The sequence below is a fragment of the Cornus florida genome, unplaced genomic scaffold (assembly GCF_030987335.1).
Source record: "Cornus florida cultivar Cherokee Brave unplaced genomic scaffold, ASM3098733v1 CherokeeBrave_3.0.0_Hap2_Chr05, whole genome shotgun sequence".
In the NCBI taxonomy this organism is placed as follows: domain Eukaryota; kingdom Viridiplantae; phylum Streptophyta; class Magnoliopsida; order Cornales; family Cornaceae; genus Cornus; species Cornus florida.
The window spans coordinates 17,877,568-17,900,701 of NW_026775575.1; the positions used below are offsets into that span (position 1 = coordinate 17,877,568).

The 23,134-nt window shown below is 37.4% G+C and overlaps 1 protein-coding gene across 3 annotated transcripts in view; it reads left to right on the forward strand.

The window, feature by feature from the left end:
* Positions 1-7,518: 7,518 nt before the first annotated feature.
* Positions 7,519-23,134, forward strand: part of LOC132306154 (uncharacterized) — a 76,161-nt gene continuing 60,545 nt past the window's right edge. For 2 of the 3 annotated variants that reach the window (XM_059803409.1, XM_059803410.1), the window contains exons 1-3: positions 7,519-7,697; positions 14,933-15,302; positions 22,327-22,481. In XM_059803409.1, coding sequence (XP_059659392.1) covers positions 14,947-15,302; positions 22,327-22,481 — 511 coding nt within the window. In that variant the 5' untranslated portion in view covers positions 7,519-7,697; positions 14,933-14,946. Of the gene's footprint in view, positions 7,698-14,932; positions 15,303-22,326; positions 22,482-23,134 lie in introns of those variants that run through there. The other variant, XM_059803411.1, reaches the window with a different exon arrangement.

Genomic DNA, 23,134 nt, shown 5'->3' on the forward strand with positions numbered 1-23,134 from the left:
TTCAATCAGCACAGAATAATTATAAACACATATGCTTCAAAAATTTCTTAGAACATTCACTATTTCATGCTTCATGCACTGTTTCTTTATACATAAGTAAAGTAACACCAAAGTCATCCGTATTTTACCTGATTTCATTTTTCAAGGTTTGAATTGAAGTGACATGGTAATCAATAGCTTCTGTCAACGTAGCAGAGCATATTTTAGACAATTGTTCATCAGCCATTGCTAGTTGGTTTCGAAGGAATTGCAGATCTTTTTCAAGTTTAACAATTTCTGAATCTGCTTTAGTTATCAACTTGCTTAACACTTGCACACAAATTTTTTCATTGAAAGCATCTTCTTCCATGGCATCTACAGCGTAAAAATGAATATTTAGAATATATAATTGTTCTTAATCAATAAGGATGGATTTTATAACTTACCAAAGTAAAAGTCGGATTCCCAGTCTTATCCCATAGAATAGCTGCTTTGTTCCATCATATTAGAGCATGAATCTGAATATATAAGATACGTAATTGTAGATTAATAATTACATTTTTTTTTTAAAGTTGAAATTGTAATAATTACAATGTTCTTAACTAATAAGGATGAAAATTGTATCAAATCAGTAACAATGAACTTTATTTCCCCTGATAAGATATTCAAAGAGAGCAATTGGCAAAATTTTTAATAAAATAAATTAATTAGATAATAGATGAAAAAACCTTGATCCCACGATAAATCCCAAAGTGAGGCCTCCAGTATCTGACTTATTTTTGCCTGAAATCAAATAAGATTTGAAGCACGTCAAATTGAGAGGTTTGCCTTCATCGATGAAATATGATATTATTATATATAATTATGATAAAAAATTAGATTATTATTATGTTTATTATATATATATATATACACACACATATATATATATATGACAAATAACATAACAAGAACATAGATTGAAATTCGATCGATTTAAAGCACATCAAATTGAGGGGTTTGTCTTCATTGATGAAATATTATATTATTATATTTAATTATGAAGATATATATATATATATATATATATATATCTTCATAATTAAATATAATAATATAATATTTCATCAATGAAGACAAACCCTGACAAAGAACATAACATGAACATAGATTGAAATTCGATCAATTTGAAATAATGAATCTGCTTACCTAATGTTAGACTTTCGAGGGTGAAAAGGTGATAGGAACGAAAGTTTAATAGAGAGGTTCGGTAGCATTCAGCATAGAGTCATCGTAGTAGGCAATGATCACTCAACCGAGTGAGGATCAGTACACCGCCATTAAATACGACAATATTTTCAATACGCAATCATCAAATCATTAAAAATTATTATTATTTTATTATTATTATTATTTTTCAATTCTCTCATTTAATAATTTCTCACGAAGGTGTGGAAAGTACAAAGATGGACTGAATTTAGGTGAGAGTTTGAGATCCACAATAAATTTTTTTTTCCTTTTTCAAATAGGCAAAGTGAGACCCACAATTCAGTGGGTCCGGGACATCTTATTGTGTAGCCATAAATCATAGTTAATAAAATACAGTTTGGGAAAAAATGAATTCGGAAAGAACATAATTCTATTTTTTAAAAAATATACGTTATAAAAATTGGGCTGAAAAAAATAGAAACATAAATGTTCGAATATAAATACGTACGTATATAATGCATTGTATGAATAAAAATTCGAGAACCAAAAATTCTGTTATATATACACATTATTTATTTATTTATGTATATAAAGATATTAAAAGAAAATGTAACAAATAAGAAGTCAAGGTTGACTGCAGCTTCTAAATTTTTTTTTTTATTCTGTCTGGGCGATGGTCGCCCAAATGCCGAGCGAATGATTGCTCGGCGCTGTAACTTTTCTGCTACCGCATCGCCAAGAGGTGACGGTCACCTCCAAGCCGAGCGATGGTAGCTCGGCAGCTGCCACTTCTTCGTCGGATAAAAATTATTGGGCGATGGTCGCCTAGCAACCAGGCGATCATCGCCCGATGCTGCTGCTGTCGGTCGTTGCTGGTCGCCAAGGGGCGAGTGTCACCACCAAGTCTGGCGATGGTCGCCCGGCAGCTGCTGTCGGAGTCAAAATTTTTGTTTGGTCGGGTGACGGTCGCCGCCTTACCGGGCTATCATTCGCCCGACACTGTAATTTCTCTGTTGCGTGCGTCACCTTGGGGTGACGATCACCCTCAAGCATCGCCCGGCTCTGCTCACTATTGCTAAAAAAAAATGGTCGGATGATGGTTGCCCGGCAGCAGGGCGATCATTCGCCCGGCACTAAAGCTTCTTCTGCCGTCTAAATTATATAAGGGCGACCATTGTCCGGCGCTAAAGCTTCTTCTGCTGTTGAAATTATATATATATATATATATATATATTATTTATTTACTGGGAAGAAGGCGAACTTCAAACGGCCATAACTTTGTCATCTGGGGTCCGTTTTGGAAGGTTTTTTTTTTTTTTTTTTTTTATTTTGGGTATTTTTTCGAGATCTACCACAATCTAAATAGGTTATGGATGGGTCTTTGACTCTTTGGTGGTTAGCTAATGTGACGGTCTTGATTTTTTAAGCCAGTGCTTTCTTTGATGACCCGAAAGATAGCCCGAAAATGGATCCCAAATGAGGAAGAAAAAGACAAAACAAAGGTCCCTAGAGACACACACATCTATTAGACGCCAAAGTGACCTACCATGAGGTCACGAAACTCAACGGGAACAAAAACTGAAGCTAGGGTCGAAAATAGACCAAGTATGGCCCCAAGGACAAAATAGTCTTTTCACCCAAAAATGAAGTCTCTAGAGATATACGTCATCTCTAATACTCGAATGTAACTTCCCACGAAGTTACGGAACTCAAAAGATAACAAAATGCGGAAGCGACGACGTTTTAAAAATGGACAAATGCAACCATGGGATAAACATGGTCATTTCAAAATAAAAGTGGGTACTACCAAGCACACCATGGGATAGACAACGAAAAATTAACGAAGTTAGACACAAGAATTGCCTGATTCGGAGTCCGAACGAAGAAGTTATGGCCAAAGAAGACGGGGCTGCGGGGCTGCCACAGGGGATGCCATGAGCGCTCCATGGCACACGCCGCAATCGCGCTCGACATGCCGCGCGCGCAAGGTAGCCATAGCATGCCATCCTGACAACCAATGGGCCTACAGCAAAGTTTGAGTTTCAAATGGACTTTTGAGGGCCCCTTCCTAAAATCATGTTTTCTATACAACCATGTTGACAGAAAATTTTATTTTTCAAGTGAAATACCAAAAATGCCCCTTAGATCAGACTTTTTCCTGAAAATTTCTTAAACTAGAAAATCATATTTTGGCACTGGGTTTTTGAGACCGAAATGATATTTTCTGAAAAAACACAAAGAAGAAACCTTCCTAAAATCACGTTTTCTGATCAACCATGGTCCAAACCACAATTGGAAAACAAGGAAAAATGATGAAAATACCCGCAAGGGAAATCAGGTTAAAAATGTTTAAAACATGTAAAGCTGCTAAAATAAATAAAACAGAAAACTGAACTTTACGCGGGATTTCCAGAACCAAAACGACATTTTCTGAAAAAACACGAAGAATAAATCCTCCCTAAAATCACGTTTTCTATGTGACCATGTTAAGGCCCGAGTTTATTTTTAAAAATAAATTTCCAAAATGCCCTTAAACCAGATTATGCAGAAAAAGTGTCAAAATAAATCCATAGAGTACTTATTTTGAAAAATATGACTCTAAGCTCAAAAACAATCATGCACGCAAACGTAATTAGCATAAATACACGTGTTCCAATGGCCTATGGTCTCATAGCATGTCATATACAAAATATGACCTATCAAACCTAAGAATCTAATAAATTTCATAAATGAACTATGAAATCAAAATAACATACATGTAATATAAATGACTATGGCCCTTGACCTCATTATGTACATATCCAAGTAAGTCACAGAAGGTGAACTTAAATGCACATTACATAGTTTGATCAAAAGATACATAATTTGACATTTTAATCCAAAGCAAAGCAAAATCATGCTAACAAGTGCATAAAACAAATACTTTAAAGTACTCCAAAACACTTCAAGATATTCAAGTAAATCTAGGGATGTTGTGTATCCCAAAACATGGTTTCTTTACCAGAAAAATAACTCCAAACCATAGGGTGAGTAAACAAGTTATTCGTAGGAGATGAATATGCGTATAACCTAAAATTTTAAAAGCTTTGCACGTTAATATAAATCAATCCATGTGGTCCATGCCGCCTAGAGTATAAGTCAAAATGTATCTATAGGATCATTCCTAAGCCACATTAGCATAATTTAACACGAATCACAATATTAATGCAATTAAACAATATTGAAATATTCCATACAACACAACAAGTTTTAAATCTTTAAGGATAACAACTTAAAATTTAAAGTGTGAAATCAACCAAATGTGGATACTTGGACATCGTGCCAGATTAGAACTGTACTATTTTTGTCACTTTTGGGTTACTAGCCCATGGGTACCCTCCCCTAGTGCGCACTATAATGTAGGGAGTTCTCATATCTCCCATACTATAACCAAGTCCTAGCCATATTCAATACTTAATGACATCCCAAGTTTCCAAATCTCAATCTTGTGGGAACTCCTGACAAGCTCACCATGACTGTTAATTATTTGAAAAAGAAATTTGAAATAAAAGATTTTGAAAAAATAAAATTTTGTCTCGGCCTACAGATCGAGCATTTACCAAATGGAATTCTTATCCACTAGTCAATATATGTAGAAAAAGTCCTGAAGCGCTTTTATATAGATAAGGCTCATCCACTGAACTCCCCAATGATACTTCAATCACTTGATATTAAGAAAGATCATTTTCGTCCTAAAGAATATAAAGAACTTCTTGGTCCTGCAGTACCATATCTTAGTGTAATTGGTGCTCTGATGTATTTTAAAAATTGCACTCGATCTAACATAGCATTTTTAGTCAACTTACTAGCACGGTACAATTCTGCACCAACTCGGAGACATTGGAATGGGGTCAAGCACATTCTGCTTTATCTTCGTGGAACTACTAATATAAGGTTGTTCTATTAAAAAATATTAAAGCCCCAATTGATTGTATATGCAAATGCAAGATATCTTTCTGACCCACATCAAGCTCGATCCCAAACAGGGTATGTGTTTACTTGTGGAAATACTGCTATATCATAGTGATCTATAAAGCAGACAATGATTGAAACTTTTTTAAATCACTCTGAGATCCTCATAATTTATGAAGCAAGTCGAGAATATGTTTGGTTGGGATCTATGATACAACATATTCGGGAATCATATGGACTCTCTCCAATAATAGGTAGCCCCACAATTTTATACGAAAATAATACTGCTTGTATCAAACAGATAAGAGGAGGTTACATCAAAAGTGATAGAACCAAACATATTTCACTAAAGTTCTTCTCCACACACGAGCTTTAGAAGAGCCGTGACATTGATGTTTAACAAATACGCTCTAGTGACAATCTAGCAGATTTATTCACTAAATCGCTTCCAACTACAACATTCAAGAAGTTAGCACACAATATTGGAATGCGTCAACTTAAGAATCTTCAGTGTTGAACTAATGCAACAATGAGGGGGAGCAATTGGTTAAAAAGGTATTAGCATACTGTACTCCTTTTCCTTCGTCCAGAGTTTGTCCCACTGGGCTTTCCTGGCAAGGTTTTTATGAAGTAGTTTTAACCTATGCAATACCATTTTCAAATACACAAGAATACTGTACTCTTTTTCTTTCGTTAGGGTTTTGTCCCATTGAGTTTTCATTAGCAAGGTTTTAATAAGGCATATTCTTAGTGTGTCATTGTGGACCTCAAGAGGGAGTGTTATAGATATATATTAGTTGGGGTCCACAATAAAGTATGCTTATAGGTGGATATGCAGAAAGCCTTGCAATTTCATACACCATATAGGTGTCTATGAACGTGGCCTTTCAACTTGATTCATTAGCTTGCTAGACAAGCTTAGGCTGTGGCTATATATATGATGATGACGTGTATGCAATATGTAACAAAATCATAAAGTATATAAAGAAGCTCCGTTTCTCTCTTTTCTTAAAACTTTTGCTTACATCTTTTATATTTGTTTTCATATTTATAATAGTTACACTGGGGCAAATTACATTCAAGTCGACCATTCAACGTGTATTACTTTAAAGCTATGTTTGGTGTGAGTGAATGGAATCAAATAAAGGTGGAATGGAATGCATTTGTTTCCATTCTCTTGTTTAGTGTGTCACATTAAAAGTGGAATGGCCATTCCCAGGAAATACCCATTCCATCAAAAAGGTGGAATGCCCATTCCTCTTCTTGAGAAGTGGAATGACCATTCCATTCCCACCAAGAATTAATAAAGTAATAAAGTAATTTAAAGAGATAATTCACGCATACACACACTATATAATATATAATATATATAATATGTATCTATATGCCGCTTGTTTCCTCTCTCCGATTTACACACACAAGGATGAGACAAAAATACTGTAATTGAACTTCTATGAGTTTTTGTGCTCTATTAAGCAACTTTCTCAATCATTATCTAGCCTTTTTGTTTATTTTTTTTCGCAGGAAAAGATGATCGGAAAATTATCTCTTTTCCTTTTATTTTTACAGTCGTCGAAGAGCCCTATTTTCTCTCTCTCTCTCTCTCTCTTTTTCTATTATCTCTTTCCCTTTTATTTTTGCAGGCATCGGAGAGCCCTCTGTTTCTCTCTATCTCGTCTATTTTCTCTCTCTATTATCTCTTTCCCTTTTATTTTTGCAGATTAATTTTTTTAGTTAATTTTTTATACTAATAATAAAATGTAATTTAAAGAAACAATATAAATTCACTTTCTTACTAAACATCGGAATGAGAATGAGATTCAATTTTTGTACATTTCAGATTTGCAACAAAACCATAGAATAAGAATCATTATTCTCATTCCATTCCCACCTCTATTATCATTCCATTCCAATTTATTCCACCACACCAAACATGCCATAATTTTCCTTGAATCGGTACCCCGGCGGCCGAAAAGTGACTTTGAGTGTGAAGGACAAATATATCATTTTATAAAATTTAGTCAACAAGTCTGTCAGAAAGTAAATGCTAATGGTGTCGTTGAGCACGTGCACCGAATTTCACAAAAATTCAAAATAATAAATGCTAAACAATTTAACCGTGTGTAATTTGTTTAAATTTTAGGAGAAATCAGTGTTATTTGTCCTAAAAATAATGTCCGAATATCTTTGTAATAGGTTGGGAGAGGATAGTGGGATCGCCCAGCCACTTCTTAATTTCTTATAGGTCCGGTAGCCCGCAATGGACTTAGACCGGGGCAGTGCCTGACGGGCTCGGGCTGAACTTTGGGTTTATTTTTTTAAACCGAGTTAAGAAGTGTCGGAAATTGACACCACCCACCTGTACGGAAAATATGGTAGGGCGGTTCATAAATCTTGATCGTAAACGCACGCGCACACAGACACACTCAACGATCACAAAAAAGCAACCCAGTCACAGGATGAGGCCTCCATTTTAAACTACTTTTTTTGTGTTCTTTGGAATAAGGTACCAACTACAAGAACTTCACACTCTCTCTTCCTATATGCCGTGTTTGGGACCGACAACCGACAACTACTGGGTAAAATTTTCTCCCAATCAATCCTAAAACTGCATATATGTATGTGTGTGTGTATATATATATATTCACCCACACACAGATGTTATCGTTATTGGGTTTCTCTTTATTTGTGTATTTTGAATTACAATGGTTTTCACACGTTTGATAAAATGCCCTAAAAATACTTGAAGGGACTCTGAAATCTATAATTAACTTGAAGAAGTCAAAAGTTTCCAATTTCATGGCAAATCATTCAGTTCCTCTTGTTTGTTTATTTTTATTTCTTTGCTTTTTCTCCCAGTTATTTGTTTATAACTCGTATCAGTGGTTGAAATGTGAAGTGTCATATATTTTTGTTAATTTTTAGGCAATGGTGTCTTTGTGGATGTATTATAAATTTATAATCAACAGTTTGGGATCAACCCTTTTGTAACTTTGAGGAGACAGAGCTTCGGTACAAGATTCATTCGTCATATTTACACTTCTTTGCATACATTATGAGGAGGCCCTGATTATTTGCCCCAATGAATGTGGTTGAATCACACAGTTACAGCCCTGAATATTTTTGTTGATTTTTAGGTAATGGTGTCTTTGTGGGTGCTTGATATACATGGTAATTGGGACTCAAATAATGAAATTAGCTGTAATACATATAAGAATATGTAAACTCTATATAATCGGCTTGATATCTGATGATAATCACTCATAAATAATTGCGCCAATAGGCTTATCTTCCTCACCTTTAATTCATACCATTAAAGAAAATGTGATTTAGCATGTCAAGTAATAATTAAAGTTCTCTTACTAGTGAGCTTGAGGGAATCTGGCTTCTAAGTTTCTACAGTTGCAAGGTTACTTATCAAAAAAAAAAAAAAAAAAAAAAAGTTTCTACAGTTGCAAGGTTGGTTTTATGTAATTATTGTAACTACAAATATAAAAAATCTGTGTTACTTTTTAGAAGAAAATTAAGAAGGCTTGTGATTTATCAAGCTTAATTTGGTTGATGAATGAACTCGCTTAAGCTTGTAAAAACCTTGAGCATATCAAATTGTGTGAATGTCAGGTTTCGACTTGGCTAGTGGAGCTTAAATAAAGCTCAAGATTCACATTCATTCTAACTAAGCTTCAAATAGGTTTTTAGTACTGTTAACTACCATCTACTTCAAAAGCTTAAGCTATTAGAGAGGGTGTAACTTAAATTTATAACTCTTTCAACAAGTACCTTTTGGTCTTCATCCATTTAAAGTTATCGATGAAATCGCCATGGTATTGCTCTAATAATGTAATAAATATGCACATCTAATTAGGATATGAAGCATAATTCTTTGGTTAATCTCCTGAAATGACTCAATTTTATACTCAGGATCGTTAAGGCCTCATATTTGCAATATCCTCGTGTTAAATATAAGAAGGCCTTATTTAGAATCTTCTCATGAGGCTTACCTTGTTTTAGTTGACCTGGACAGCAGTGTTTGCAATCATGGTAATTTTAAAAAGTTCCATTAAAGAATAAAAATTCAAAGGTGATTCTATAGTTATTAAAAATCTCAAGCCACCAAGGCATGTTCGAGTCCGGGTACGAGGCTAGTGCAAGGTACGAGTCCAAGTATGTGTGGTAGAAGGATACATTATATACTTATAGTTTTAACAATTCCAAACTATGCACCACAAAACTAGTCAAAAGATCAGAAATTTTAAAATTAAGAACTTTTTGGCAGACTAAGATCGTCAGCTAAATCACTGAGCATATAAACTATTCAATTCAGTTATGCATCCAACTATTCTAGTAGTGAGGCAAATTCGGTCAATATTGCATGACACAGACGTGATCAACTTAATATGTGAATAATTAATTATCACCAACAAGAAGATATGATGTACCGTGTAACACCGTAATATGATTTAGGATATTTCATTCAGAGTTATAAAGAAAAGGTAAAAAAAAACAAAACAAAACAAAAGATTCAATGATTAGAAAAGAAGTCATAAATGAGGTGCATTTGTCTTGTGCCTGGAGCTTGCTAAAAAGCGTGTGTCTAAGGGCTTTGGTGAGCAGATGACCGAAGAGCTTGCTTGGTAAAGAGTGAAGTGCCTTCGGCTGTGTCCTGTTGAGAGCTTCTTTTATATTTTTTTGGGTGGGCTTGATTTTATAGACCATAGTTGATTCCATATGCTCATGCCATGGACTGAAGATCCATGACTAAGTAACATTTTGTTACAAGTTTTGCTACTTTTGCTTACAGAGGGGAAAAGTTTCCATTCGTTGGACTTTAATTGTGGTGAATCATATATAGCAGTCTTTTTATTATTTATTTATTTATTTTTAAAACCTACTTGAAAGGGCATTGTCCAATTCTGGCCTTGTTCGCAGCAGGGTCTTCTGGAGGGACTCAAGATAGACCTAACATTTTGTATTTCGCAAGTGGTTGCTTTGAGTCACCTGTTGACATGGAACATGAAACTTGTCTCTGATATGTTTTCGTACAAATAACATTTTCACCTCTGCTGAAGTTATTGTTTTTTCATTGATTGATAATTATACGTCCTGGTTGTGCGGGAAGGGAAAGGCTGAAGACATACCTAACCTTGGTAATATTTTACACAAGGTGATTGCATTCTGACTCGCACCTGAGACCTCATGCATGACCTAATTTTTAATCATAAAACTGACATTCTTCTATGTTCCACTATGTGGAGTTTTAGGGACTCACCTTGTCCAACACTTTCTATTTGTACTGAATAGTGGCACTAGGATTTGTTCACCATGGGATGTCAACCATCACAATCTGGCTTACTTGTAGTTACTTTTTGCTGCTAGATAAAACTTTTTTCTTGGTTTGCTTTATGCTATTGCATGATGTCATTTAAATATCATACTAGTCAATTGGGCAATCACGATGCATTTGCACATGTGACAGTTTAGTGGTTATCACACATTGCCATTTCACCAGCACAAAAATGGACTTAGCCTTGATTTTATTGGGTCCCTTTTAGTAGATCACTTTTGACAAAAGTCTTCATGATTTGACGATCCGCCATTCATTTTGAGTTATTTCTTTGTGTGGTAAAGAAATATTATAGAATGCTTTTAGTAACCTATGCAAATTAAAAAAGTAGAGCTAAAGAAATTAGGTTTATCTTTTATACTGTTCCACTCAATGGGACTATATATTGGCTCTACCAGGAATCTTTTTCTTATGTACTGACTAGGTTTTGACTGCTTTGTAGAACTTACCAGACATTGCTTGGTTTAGAGGAGCTAAACCCATTTTGATTTTGATGTTTAAGGTTTAGACTTCAGTAGGGGAAGAAGAAATTTACACAAATGCAATTAGTTCAAATAAAAAAAAATGATACTCCTTTTGTCCCAAAGTACTTGACCGCTTTCGAAACTGAATGTGAGTCACAGTTCCCAAAGCGGTCATCTATTTTGGGACGGAGGGAGTATTTATTTATTTATTTTGATAAGTAAGATTGTATAAAAGGCGTCCAAACAGGGAACACATCCCAAGAAAAGCTACACGGCGCTAAGAACCCAAAGAACCCAAAAAATCAACTAACTCCCCTAAAGATATACAATTTCTCCCATTGATCCAATGGAAAAGAGAGCTAATAATAGAGAATTTCATAACCCCAATAGGAGATTCCTCTCTATCGGAGGATCTTCTATTCCACTCCCTTCAAATGCACCACCAAACACAAAAGGGTGCCACCCTCCAAAAGTCGTAGGCTTGGGAGCTCACAAAACACCCTCTCCAAGCATCATTTAAGGCCTTTGAGGACCTAGGCATGACCCATTGGATCCCGAACAGCCCCAAAAGCAAACCCCAACAGGGTAGTGCAGAAGATGATTAACAGACTCTATCTCTCATGCATATACAATGCCAATTGACCACAACCTGTCTTCTCCTTGTTAGGTTATCCAGCGTCAATATCTTCCCCAAAACTGTTGTTCAAACGAAAAAGGCCACCTTGAGGGGAGCCTTTGAACGCCAAACAGTCTTCCATGGCAAGGCGGGCCCCAGAGCATTCGAGATCCGCCTGTATAGAGAACGAAGAGCAAACCTTCCGTGAGAAGAGGGAAGCCAAACAAGGACATCCGGACCTCCTCCATCAATTACTTGGTACAGTAACTTCAACAAGCTAGACACGTCATCCAACTCCCAATCAACTTGAAAAGCGCACATCCCAAGTCGACCTCCCACTATCAAGCCGATAACAGCCGGCGACCAAGGAGTGTGTCAAGACTCAAGAGCGATCCTAAAAATCATAGGGAAAGCACATGCCAATGAACGATCGCCATACCAGATGTCCTCCCAAAAACGAATGTCTCTACGTCTCAAGCCCGGATTTAACGTGTTTAGAGAATTCATCCCACCATTTTCGGATGACCCCCCAGGGATTCTCACTGCAAGGGAGCACCAACGACCTCTCTCCTCCCCAAAACGATGCGATATAACCTCCCTCCAAAGTCTCCGTCACTCAAACTCAAAGCCAAACCTCCACAACCAATTCCCTAGGAGAGCCCTTTTAAAAGGGGCCAACCTCCTGATTCCCAGACCACCGATTAGCCTGCAGGGACAGACGAGATGATACTTGAACTCCTCCCCCATACCACCCCATAAGAAGTTTTGCTGAAGTCTCTCGATCCTTGCAGCCACCAAGGAGGAAATCTGAAAGAGAGAAAAGAAATAGGTAGGAAGACTTGATAATGTGCACTTGATAATGTGCTCTTCATCCGGGTGACCCTCCCACCCTTCAAAAGATATTGCTTTTTCCACCCAACAAGTTTCCTCTCAAACCTCTCAACCATGGGATCCCAATCGGCCATGCTCCTCGGCAGCGAACCCAGAGGCAAACCCAGGTAAGAAATGGGGAAGGAACTAACACCACAGCCAAATGTATCAGCCAAGAAAGATATCTTCAAGACCTCCCCCACTGGAACCAACCTACTCTTCCCAACGTTAACTTTTAAGCCAGAAACTGCCTGAAAGCAAATCAGACTGCACCTTAGATATTCAATTGGGACATATCTGCATCGAAGAACACCAAGGTATCTTCAACAACTAACAAGTGAGAGATCTCCAATTGATGTGCTGAGTTCCTATCCACCCTTAAACCTCTGATAAAGCCCAACTCCACCGCTCTCCTGAACAGCCTTCTGTAAGCCTCCATCACAAACATGAACAGAAATTGAGAGCTGCTGGAATTTAATGATTGGGAGTTACTGGAATTTACAGATTTAATGGGATTAATATATAGTCAAGGGGTGGAGGGGGAAGGAAGGGATGAGATGGTGTGGATGGGGGGGGGGGGGGGGGGTGGTGTTCTAGAGGGTGTTTGAGGTGAGGTTATTTTACCAAAGTCTTACGGATTCGTTAAGCAACGGTTTCCCTTGGAAGGCTGTGTGGAGGACGTCAGCTCCACTGAAGGTGGCGTTTTTCACATGGACAGTGGTACTTGGCAGCATTCTTACTCTCGATAATCTTGGAGGAAGAGGCCGAAATTGGTGTTGCATGTGTAAGATGACGGGTGAATCAGTTAACCATCTCTTGTTGCACTGCAAAGCGGCAGCGGATGTTTGGAGTATGGTTCTGAATGTGTTTGGGGTTGAGTGGGTGGTGTCAAGGAACACGGTGGACATGTTAGAGGCTTGGAGAGGGAGATCAATGGGTAGTCGGTTTAGGAAAGCTTGGAGGGTTGCACCTCTTTGTGTTTGGTGGGGGCTGTGGCTCGAGCGGAACAGGAGATCTTTCGAGGGAAAGGAGGCACCGACGTGGTCTATTAAGTCGCATGTTTTGCATTCTCTTTTTTTTTTTTGGGTTAATGGGAGAAACTGTCCATCTGTGGACAGTTTGTTGGATTTTGTTGACAACTTACCGTTGTAATGGCGCCTTTTGCGTCTTTTGTTTGCTTTGTTAATAGTTCGCTCCCCTTTGAGCGTCTTTGTTAATATATATTTACTTATCAAAAAAAGAAAGAGAGAGAGGAGAGAGATAGGGTCTCCCTGCCTCAATCCCTGCAAACTGCTGAAGAAATCAGTCGGGGATCTGTTCCCGAGAACCGAGAGCCTTACTGAGGAAATGCAGAACTCAGTCCACTTCCTCCATCTCTTCCCAAATCCCATCATCTCCAACAGATAAAGAAGGAAGCTCCAACTGGCATAATCGTAACCCTTCTTTGTTTCAAGCTTACAAAGAACCTCAGGAACCCCACTGTTCAACCTGGCATCCACACACTCACTGGCAGTGACGGACCCAGGAAATTATGTTAGGTGGGGCGTCCTTTTAATAACAATATATATTTTTTTGATAATTAAGCAAATTCATTAAAGGCGTTCAAAAGGGGAACGCGTCCCAAAAACAACAAAAGGATCCCATTGAACACATTTACAATTCAAATCATCATAATAAGCAAAAATATTTTTTTTGTTCATTGAATCATTGAGCACATTCAGGGGGTATTTATTTTGGGAATCATTGAGCACATACAGGGGCATGGTATATATTTTGGGAACTTATATAGTGGGGGTATTTGTGAAATTTCAGGGGGGGGCATGGCATATATATTTAAAAAAAGTCTAATATATAATAGGAAGAAAAAAAATTCCAGAGGGGGCATTCGCCCCCCCTAGTCCCCAGGCAGGTCTGTGCCTGCTCACTGGCAAGGAGAGCTGAGTCAAGAATCTGGCGACAACCAACATAAGCGTTTTGGGATTCCAATATAACTCCATCCAACACATCCCTTAATCTCAGAGTAAGCACCTTAGCTATTAATTTGTAGATACAACCCACCAAACCAATAGATTTGAAATTCTTAACATCCGAAGCTCCTCCATTTATTGGGATGAGGGCACTAAAGTGGCATTCAAGCATTTCTCAAAGCGCCTCTGGGAATGAAATACATGAACAGTGGGGTAATTATTCTTCTGTAAAATGCTTATTAAGTTAGAGAGAATTATTTCGGTAAAAGTGGGGTAATATTGAAGAAAAAGAAAAAGAAAAAGAAATTCTTCTTCCACGCTGGTTTTATGCGGCAGTACAGGTAATGAGTTGCCTTGATTCTTGCTTTATTGATGAGGGGTCAAGAGTCATTTTGTGATTAATAATCTTAATAGGAAGCTATCTTATATTTCTGAGAATGTATTTGAACTTCTTTGTCATTGCTTTTTCTGCATGTCTGTGTTCATTAATCATTTGCATCCCTTGTGCTTTTGAATTAAATGATCTGAACAAATGCTTCTTATGTTTCCTTAGGTTGTACTTAAAGTATGGATTTCCGGAAGCGTGCTTTATTTGATCAAGAACCTTCTTTAAGTATGGCGCCTTTGAATTTTTTGAATAAGGTGCATGCAAAGGCTCAATTTAATGAAATGGAGATAGCTGCTGATCATGCTGCTGTGCCAGATGTAAATATTGACCTTAGAGAAGTGTACTTTTTGATTATGCATTTTTTATCTGCTGGGCCATGCAAGAAAACTTTTGGACATTTCTGGAATGAACTTCTGGAACATCAGCTTCTACCTAGGAGATATCATGCTTGGTACTCAAGGAGTGGTGTGCTTAGTGGGGATGCAAACGATGATGGTGTCTCTTTCCCTTTGGATCACACTACTTTGGTGGAAAGGTTTGCAGCATGCTTCTTAATTTATCTTACCTTATTAGTCTCTACTTTGTAAGAAATTCAGAACTAGAAGTAAGAGACTTTTGTTCTAGTGTTTGCTCTAAACTTTTAAGTTTATATTGTCTGTACCTATGCATGACAGTTTTATATGCTTTAATGCTTCTGGTCTTTTGTTTGCCTGAACCATTGGCAGCTATATTGACTTTGTATAAATGAAAACTAATAGTACTAAATTGGACCATATGGGAAACTATAGGATCATTTGTATAGTTTGTTGCACTGCACATTGACCTCCCCTGGGGTTTAACAAACCCAGACATGGTAACCGTGTTTTGGTATTACTTTCTCCCCTTCCGTTAGAGTTGACTGTTAGTTAACATATGATAAAGCTGTTGACAGAAAAAAAATACGTAATGTAATCCCAATTTTATCCTTCAAACGTATGAAAGACTATAACGTCCTCCTAACAATATTGTGAAATCACATTTTTATACCTATTACAAGAATGACAAAAAAAAAGAAAAAAGATTGCCCTTAACTTCATCTACTTATTTAATCAAATTTCTTTTACCTGTGATATACATCTTCTCATATCTCTACCCATACATACAATTATACACACATTGACAAACAAACATATATACGAGAAAAAACCACAAACACAAAAACCCATTAACACATTTTCATATATATGTATATGTTAGCCAAGATATGATAGCCTAGAATCATGGATGTGACTTACCATGTTAACCGAGATATGATAGCCTAGAATCAATTTGACTTTATTTACGCGTATATTTTTATATTTTTACTTTATAGCCAAGATATGATAAATCTTATGCTTCCTTTCTTGTAATTTATCATGTGCTCTTTTTAGTATATAAATACTCGAGCTGTGAATGAGTGTTATTTCTCATTCAAGCCTTTACACATATATCTTGTATTTCTTTTATCTTGGTATCAGAGCCAGACCAGTTCTTGACTACAACGACGGTGTTGCGAGTTTTGCTCGCGCGTGCGCCGGGGGGGGGGGGGGGGGAGATGGGTTGGGGGCGCGGGTGAAGACTTTTGACCTAAAAAAAAAGTTTGTATTTGGATTTTTCGGGAATGGTCTGAGGAGACATTTTTGATTGTTTATGGTCTGAAGAGATATTATTGATTCTTTCATCTACATATTTAAACATGTGTATGAAAGGGAATGGTCTGAGGAGACATTGTTGATTGTTTATCGTCTGAGACGAGACTTTGATTAGTTAACAAGATTTTTGGTGTTTTGGAGTTGTTTATAGTCGAGTGATAGAGTTTGGCAGTTTCAAAGTCTACTGTTAATTCTCATGGCTTGAGTTCTAGGGGTAGTGCCCACCAACTCATTACAGAATTCAGGACTTCCGATCACCACAGTGTTAGATGGTTTTAACTATTTGATCTGGGCACAGTTTGCTAGGATGTTTGAAGATACCAAGAGGAGGAGGGGGGTGGGGGTGAATTGGTATCTTGTGTGATTTTCTTTTCTTTTCTCCTTAATGCAAGATGGTGGATGCACACATGAAATAATAAGCTTGCAGGACACAAGATATGCGAGGTAAAACCCCAGTGTGGGGAAACGTCCTTGAGGTTGTGAAGCCTAGCTCATCAAATCCACTATGAATGAATTGGAGACACTCTCACGCAATCTCACTCACAGCTGGCACTTACTAAGCTCACCATAAGTTCACTCTGAACTCACATTATCCACAGCACCCCTGTGCTTGGACTCCCTCACCAATCTCACATACAAGTCACTCTTGCACTATCCCCCTAAGCACCCCCGTGCTTGGACCACACACCAATCTCACAACAATCGCTCTAGCACTCCCCTGTCCATAACATCCTAATGTTTGGACCAATATTCACAATTGTCACTCACAAAGAGATATCTAAATACAAATGATGCCACTATAGTTATACCAGATATGAATGAATACACATATAACTAAAGTGGAAACTTCACAGCCTTACTTGATGAACAGTGTAATATTGTTCTCAAACTTCACTGTCAGTAGGATGACTCAGGTGGAATATTAGACTTGTGCTCAGCCTCAGTCCTTGCTTTGGAATGACTTTGACAGCTTCACTGATGCTCGGACTGCACACTTGTTCATAGGTGACAGTGGACATATGTATATGAATTTAGCTCCATGTCTATTGCTTTGAAACCTCTAGTGCTTGATTTCAATCCAAATTCCACTATGAATAACTTCCAAATAAAGATCACAACCAATGGAGTGATACCAACAAATTCACAATTAAACGGCTACGCGTAAGTAATGCCTTCAAGCACCAAGATAAACTGTCTAAGACTTTCCCAGTGGAACCTACTCAAATGTTCTCTCTCTATATTCAATGTTGCTCAAATATGGGAATCATTATAGCTCATTAGAACTGAAACTTCACCTTAACTGGAGCATGCCCGGACTGTGTTCACTTCACCAACTCTGGTCCCTTCACGGTTCATCAATGGCACATGCAAGATGTTCATGATCTCTGGTCTTGCTGGTAGTTGCAGATGGCTTAGAAGCTCTTTGGGTTCGGTTGCCATCAAGGACTATCGTTGCTTGCTCGGAACTGAACTGGGTTCACTGTCACCGGTGTTGAGCTTACTGAAATGAGTTGCCGTCATGGTGTATCATCTTGTGATAACTTGGAGCTCTTCAATGGAGTTCACCGAACTCGAGACTGTGTCTCACCGGACTACCACTATTCTTCACTGGTTTTCGGTCGCTGCTCTGAGCTTTGCTCTCACTGGCTTCAATGGTAACACACATAACTGAGTTCACCGGAAATATATATGAATGGAGATCTGCAATGGATCAGCTTCGGTTTATCACCGGTGGAAAACAAGGATGAAGCTTCTGGGTCCATCACCAGTGGAAAACAAGAATGGAGCTTCCGGGTCTATCATCGGTGATAAATAAAGGATGAAACTTCTGGGTCTCACTAGTGGTTAACGAGAATGGAGCTTTTGGGTCTATCACCTGAGTCTACTTCAAAAAATGACATTTTGTGCATCAAAGAAAAGCAAAAATGCATTATTTTGTTTAAGAAATCTGAAATATTTGAGAAAGATGAAATCAAATAAATGAAAAATGCGCACATTCCATCATACTCACATTGTAATAATTTTATTTATCAAAAAAAAAAAAAATGTGCACATTCCACATCCGAATTACACAACTGAAGAGAGAAAACGAACAATTCCAATCCCGAAACGGCATCTGCAGGCAACGAACTTCCTTGGCACTTATACGGGGAGCAGAGATGGTCATTTACGCTCGAACCAACCTCATTAAGAGCATTCACAACAACACCAAAGAGGCCAAATATCCCAGCAAACATCTCCAATCTTGTATTCCAGAAGGCAAGAATGAATTAAGAGGCTGTAACAAGTGAAATGGTTCGAAACTATAAAGAAGAAAGTGGAACGGTCGGTAGCTGAAAAGTCTCCCCCACTTCCATGCTTTTTGAAAAGTGTGCAAGACAAGAGTCCAAGAATGAAGGTTCTTTATCAAAGTAGCTATTTGAATTATTGAATCGTTTGGCATGAATCTTACACTTGTGGTGTAGCTAATGGGGCTTGGTCAAGGGCTGGTAAGGTTTCACCGGTGGAAAACAAGGATGCAGCTTCTGGTCTATCACCGGTGGAGAATAAGGGTACAGCTTTTGGGTCTATCACCGGACTGATTGGTTGGATTGAATATTGCCGGACTTGAACTTGAGCACACCGGAAATGGGTCTGTAATGTAGCTCCGGCAAGAGTGCTTCTTCGAAGCTCACTGTATGTCGTCTTCAATTTTTGGCCTGCCTTGTATGTATATATGAAGCTCTACAGACCAACATTGCATCTTCAAGGCTCACATTTCATGGTTTTCTCTCTCTAAGCTCTATAGCTCCACCAACCAAGCTCTCAGTTTTTATCTGAGATCAACACATATATAAATGGGCAGCTTTCTCATATAGCGGTTAGAGAGACCAAAGCATAGCCACACAAAACCTTATCATCAGACAATCAATCTCAGCCATTAAATTATTTGAACAAGATAAATCACAGCCGTTTATTCAAAAACTGTTCTTGCTTCGAGGACAAAACCGACAGCTCAAAAGAGAAGGATGTCATCCATCTGGTTAAAGCAATTTTCAGCCCTTGGATATCTTATAATAAAGCATTATGCCCATTGCTACACTAAGCATGCCAAACAGCCTTTTTGATTAATCCTTATGCAGAAAGCCAAATAGGGGTCACATGTTGTCCATGTTGTGATGTTTAATTCCCTCCATGTGACCTGTTATATAGGAATAGACCAAGAGAACTTTGATAGAATTGTTAGTCCGCACTTGTTATATAAATGTTAATGCTTCTTACCGCAATGATTTAAATCCGAATTAAGGCAATCAACTCAGAGTGTACACCTATAATATAATGACTACATGATCATAGCTAATATAACAAGATGATACAATGCAGAGTCTTTAAGCATATGCAATATTGATTTCACATAAAAAGAGCAAACCACGGGACATGGACCAACAATTTCCCCCTTTTGCCTTTTAAGGTCAAAAATCAATTCGACCCTATTAACAAGTCACATATGATAAAGAAGTAACCAACACCTCCATAAGTTTATATAATTAATAACTCCACACCAACTCTAGCTTCCATATTTCAGGCACTCTAGGTCTAGTTTCTCCCCCTTTTTGACATTGAAAGTCAAAAGGCAAGACAAACCAAAAGCATTTTTACTAGAGAGATGGAGCATTAATACCCAGTGCAGCTCGTAGGTTCTCAAACATAGCTACCGGAAGTGGCTTGGTCATAATAGTAGCCAACTGAACATCGGTAGAGACATAATAACATATTCAATCTTAATTAAGCCTTTATGCACATTGTCTCTAAGAAAGTGATAGTTGATGTCTATATGATGCTTCTATAGTACAATATGTGGTTCACGCTAATAGTAATGGCAATTTGAAATCCAGCTACTAAACCAATAACATGCATTGCATCATGTCTCGAGGCTATGGGATGCAAGAGACTACCAAAGATAGTTGTGTGTAAAATAAGATTGACAACTTTACTATCATTCAAGTAGAGTTTTTTTTCCTTCAAGATATCCATGGCATAGTTACCTAGGGAGATGAAAATATTCTATGATTGGCTTGAAAGTCAATGGAACATCTAAAAGTGCCTAAAGAAGACATGTCAAATTTAAATTTCACGATCTTAGCAAAATCTTCTGTTAAGCAAGAATGAGAGCCACAACACAATATATCATAGATTTGTAAAAGAAGGAAATTTGATACCACTTTGTCTTTGCATACCCTTTGCTCAATAAGGAAATAGTGTAGCTTGTCATACCAGTTATTTGTGTCGCTAGATGCATCAAGCTCCCTTATGATGAATGTGATCCCAGAGTCTGATCTTAGCCTCTTAATCCTGCTGTTTTTCTCATTGACAAACTTGATAAAACAATTAGTAGCATTTGTCCTTAAAAGAAAGCGATAAATCCAGGTCATTCTACAGAGATCATCATTTTCCGGTATGAAATACCTACAACCACCTATGCTTGTGGTCTTTGAATGGTCCACATATGTCCATATGAATGATGTCATGAGAGTATGATATGATGACATTTTAATCTTAAAAAAACCTTTGATCTGAACTTCTTGAAAAGCCTTAAACTTAAATCCAAATTAAGGCAGTCAACTGAGAGTGTACACCTATAATATAATGACTACATGATCATAGCTAATATAACAAGATGATAGGATGCAGAGTCTTTAAGCATATACAATATTGATTTCACATTAAAAGAGCAAACCACGGGACATAGACCAACAATGTGGCAAAGGCAAGATTGATTATATGTCAGATAAGACATATCCAAAGTGGTTTGGAGATAACATGGTTATGTCTTGGCTAGTCAATTCAATGCAGCCAAACATAGCCATTGGCTATATGTTTATGAAGACTATCTTTGAGGATGCATTGCTCAAGTTGGGCGTCTCAGATATCCACGCACCAACTTGAGGGGGAGTGTTAGCTGAGATATGATAGCCTAAAATCATGGATGTGACTTACCATGTTAGCCGAGATATGATAGCCTAGAATCATGGAATTTGACTTTATTTACACATATTTTGGTATAGAAAATGTAGTGATTTATTCACTCTTTTTAGTTATACTATAGTTCTCTAGGTGTGATGCTCTCCAGGCATGTCTTATCAGGCAGTGGGACAAATAAATGGGATCAATTGAGAAGATAGCGGAATGGGCTTCTAGGGCTTGGAGAGTGGCCAGTGGTGTGGCCCGACACTTTGTTGCTGTTTCAACTTCTTTCGTATGCAGAGGCAATTAGGGTTCTCATGGAGGGGAAACATTATTGGGGTGAAGCAATTCTGAATTTCTGAGATTTGATATTTGGTGTTTCAGGTTTCGGTGCTCCGGCATTCTGAGATTGGACGTTGGGATTTGTGGAGACAGAGATTTGAGAGAAAGAAAATAGGATTTAATAATATGGGTTTTTTAGTCTTTTTATATTTCATTGACTTTTCTACTAAATTCATGTTAATAAAATAAGGGTACAATGGTAATTTTATAACTTTCTGTTAACAGAGTCAGCCGACAAGTTGTGACAAGGGAGTGCAGTGTAATTTTTGAAAACACGGGTACTGTGTGTAGTTTTGTTAAACCTCGGGGGAGGTCAGCGTGATTATCCCTAATAATTATTAAGGAATATCATTTGCTTAAAGCAACATAGATAAGATGTGACAGAAAGTAAAAAAAGGGGAATCATCCGAGTCAGTTCCAAAAAAGTTGGGGGATGTAATTTCAGGGCTGAAGAGGTTTCTTTAGTTTTCTTACCACCTTTTTAATTACCTTTTTTATTTTATTTTTGTTTATTAACTAATTTATTTTATAGTTGAATTTATTTTTAAATGTTCCCTATTTTTCTCTATTAATGGGTTCATACCAACCTTGTATTATCGTTAGGTATCCTCAACTTGAAAAGGATCACTTGGTAAAGCTATTGAAAGAACTGATACTGAGTACAACCCCTCCATTACAAGGCATGGTTAGAGGAAGTGCTCCAAGTGCAGCTGATGTGACGACACTGCTTGGAACTGGTCCCTTTTCTCTTCTGTGTTGTATGTGAATTTCTAAACTATTTCAATTTTCATTTTTTTTTTTTTTTAAAAAAAAAAAAAAAGAATTTTAGTGATCGCTCTATATGCTAGATTCCTGGACAGCTTGGAAGCATTAATTGACAATTGAAACCTTGGGCTGGTTTGGTTTTGTTTCTGTTCTAAGCTTTCTGTATTATCTTAAGGGTAAAAGTAAATCGTGAAATGAAAATGTTTGAATGATCACTTGGAACAGTAATTTGATGGGCAACTTCTTTGATGCTCACAAAATTTCAAATTTTTTGTTCATGTGAGAGCATATTTTACAGCGTGTGTTATTTTAAAATTAAGATCCTAAACTCCAAGTTCACTGTAAACTTTATACCCCAAAAGATTGCGTAATGGTGTGTTCACTGTTCCAATGGCATATTTTACAGTGTGCTATTTTAAAATTAAGATCCTAAACTCCAAGTTCACTGTAAACTATATACCCCAAAAGATTGCGTAATGGTGTGTTTACTGTTCAAATGGCATTCACACCTTGTTTCCCCTTATGTTATACTTAATTATTTCAGGAGTATTCCCATGGGCGGATTATGCAGGGAAGTAAATTGTCGAACTTGTTGGACAGCAGCTCCAAGCACATTCCTCACCTCTTGCTCCTATGAAGTTGCATT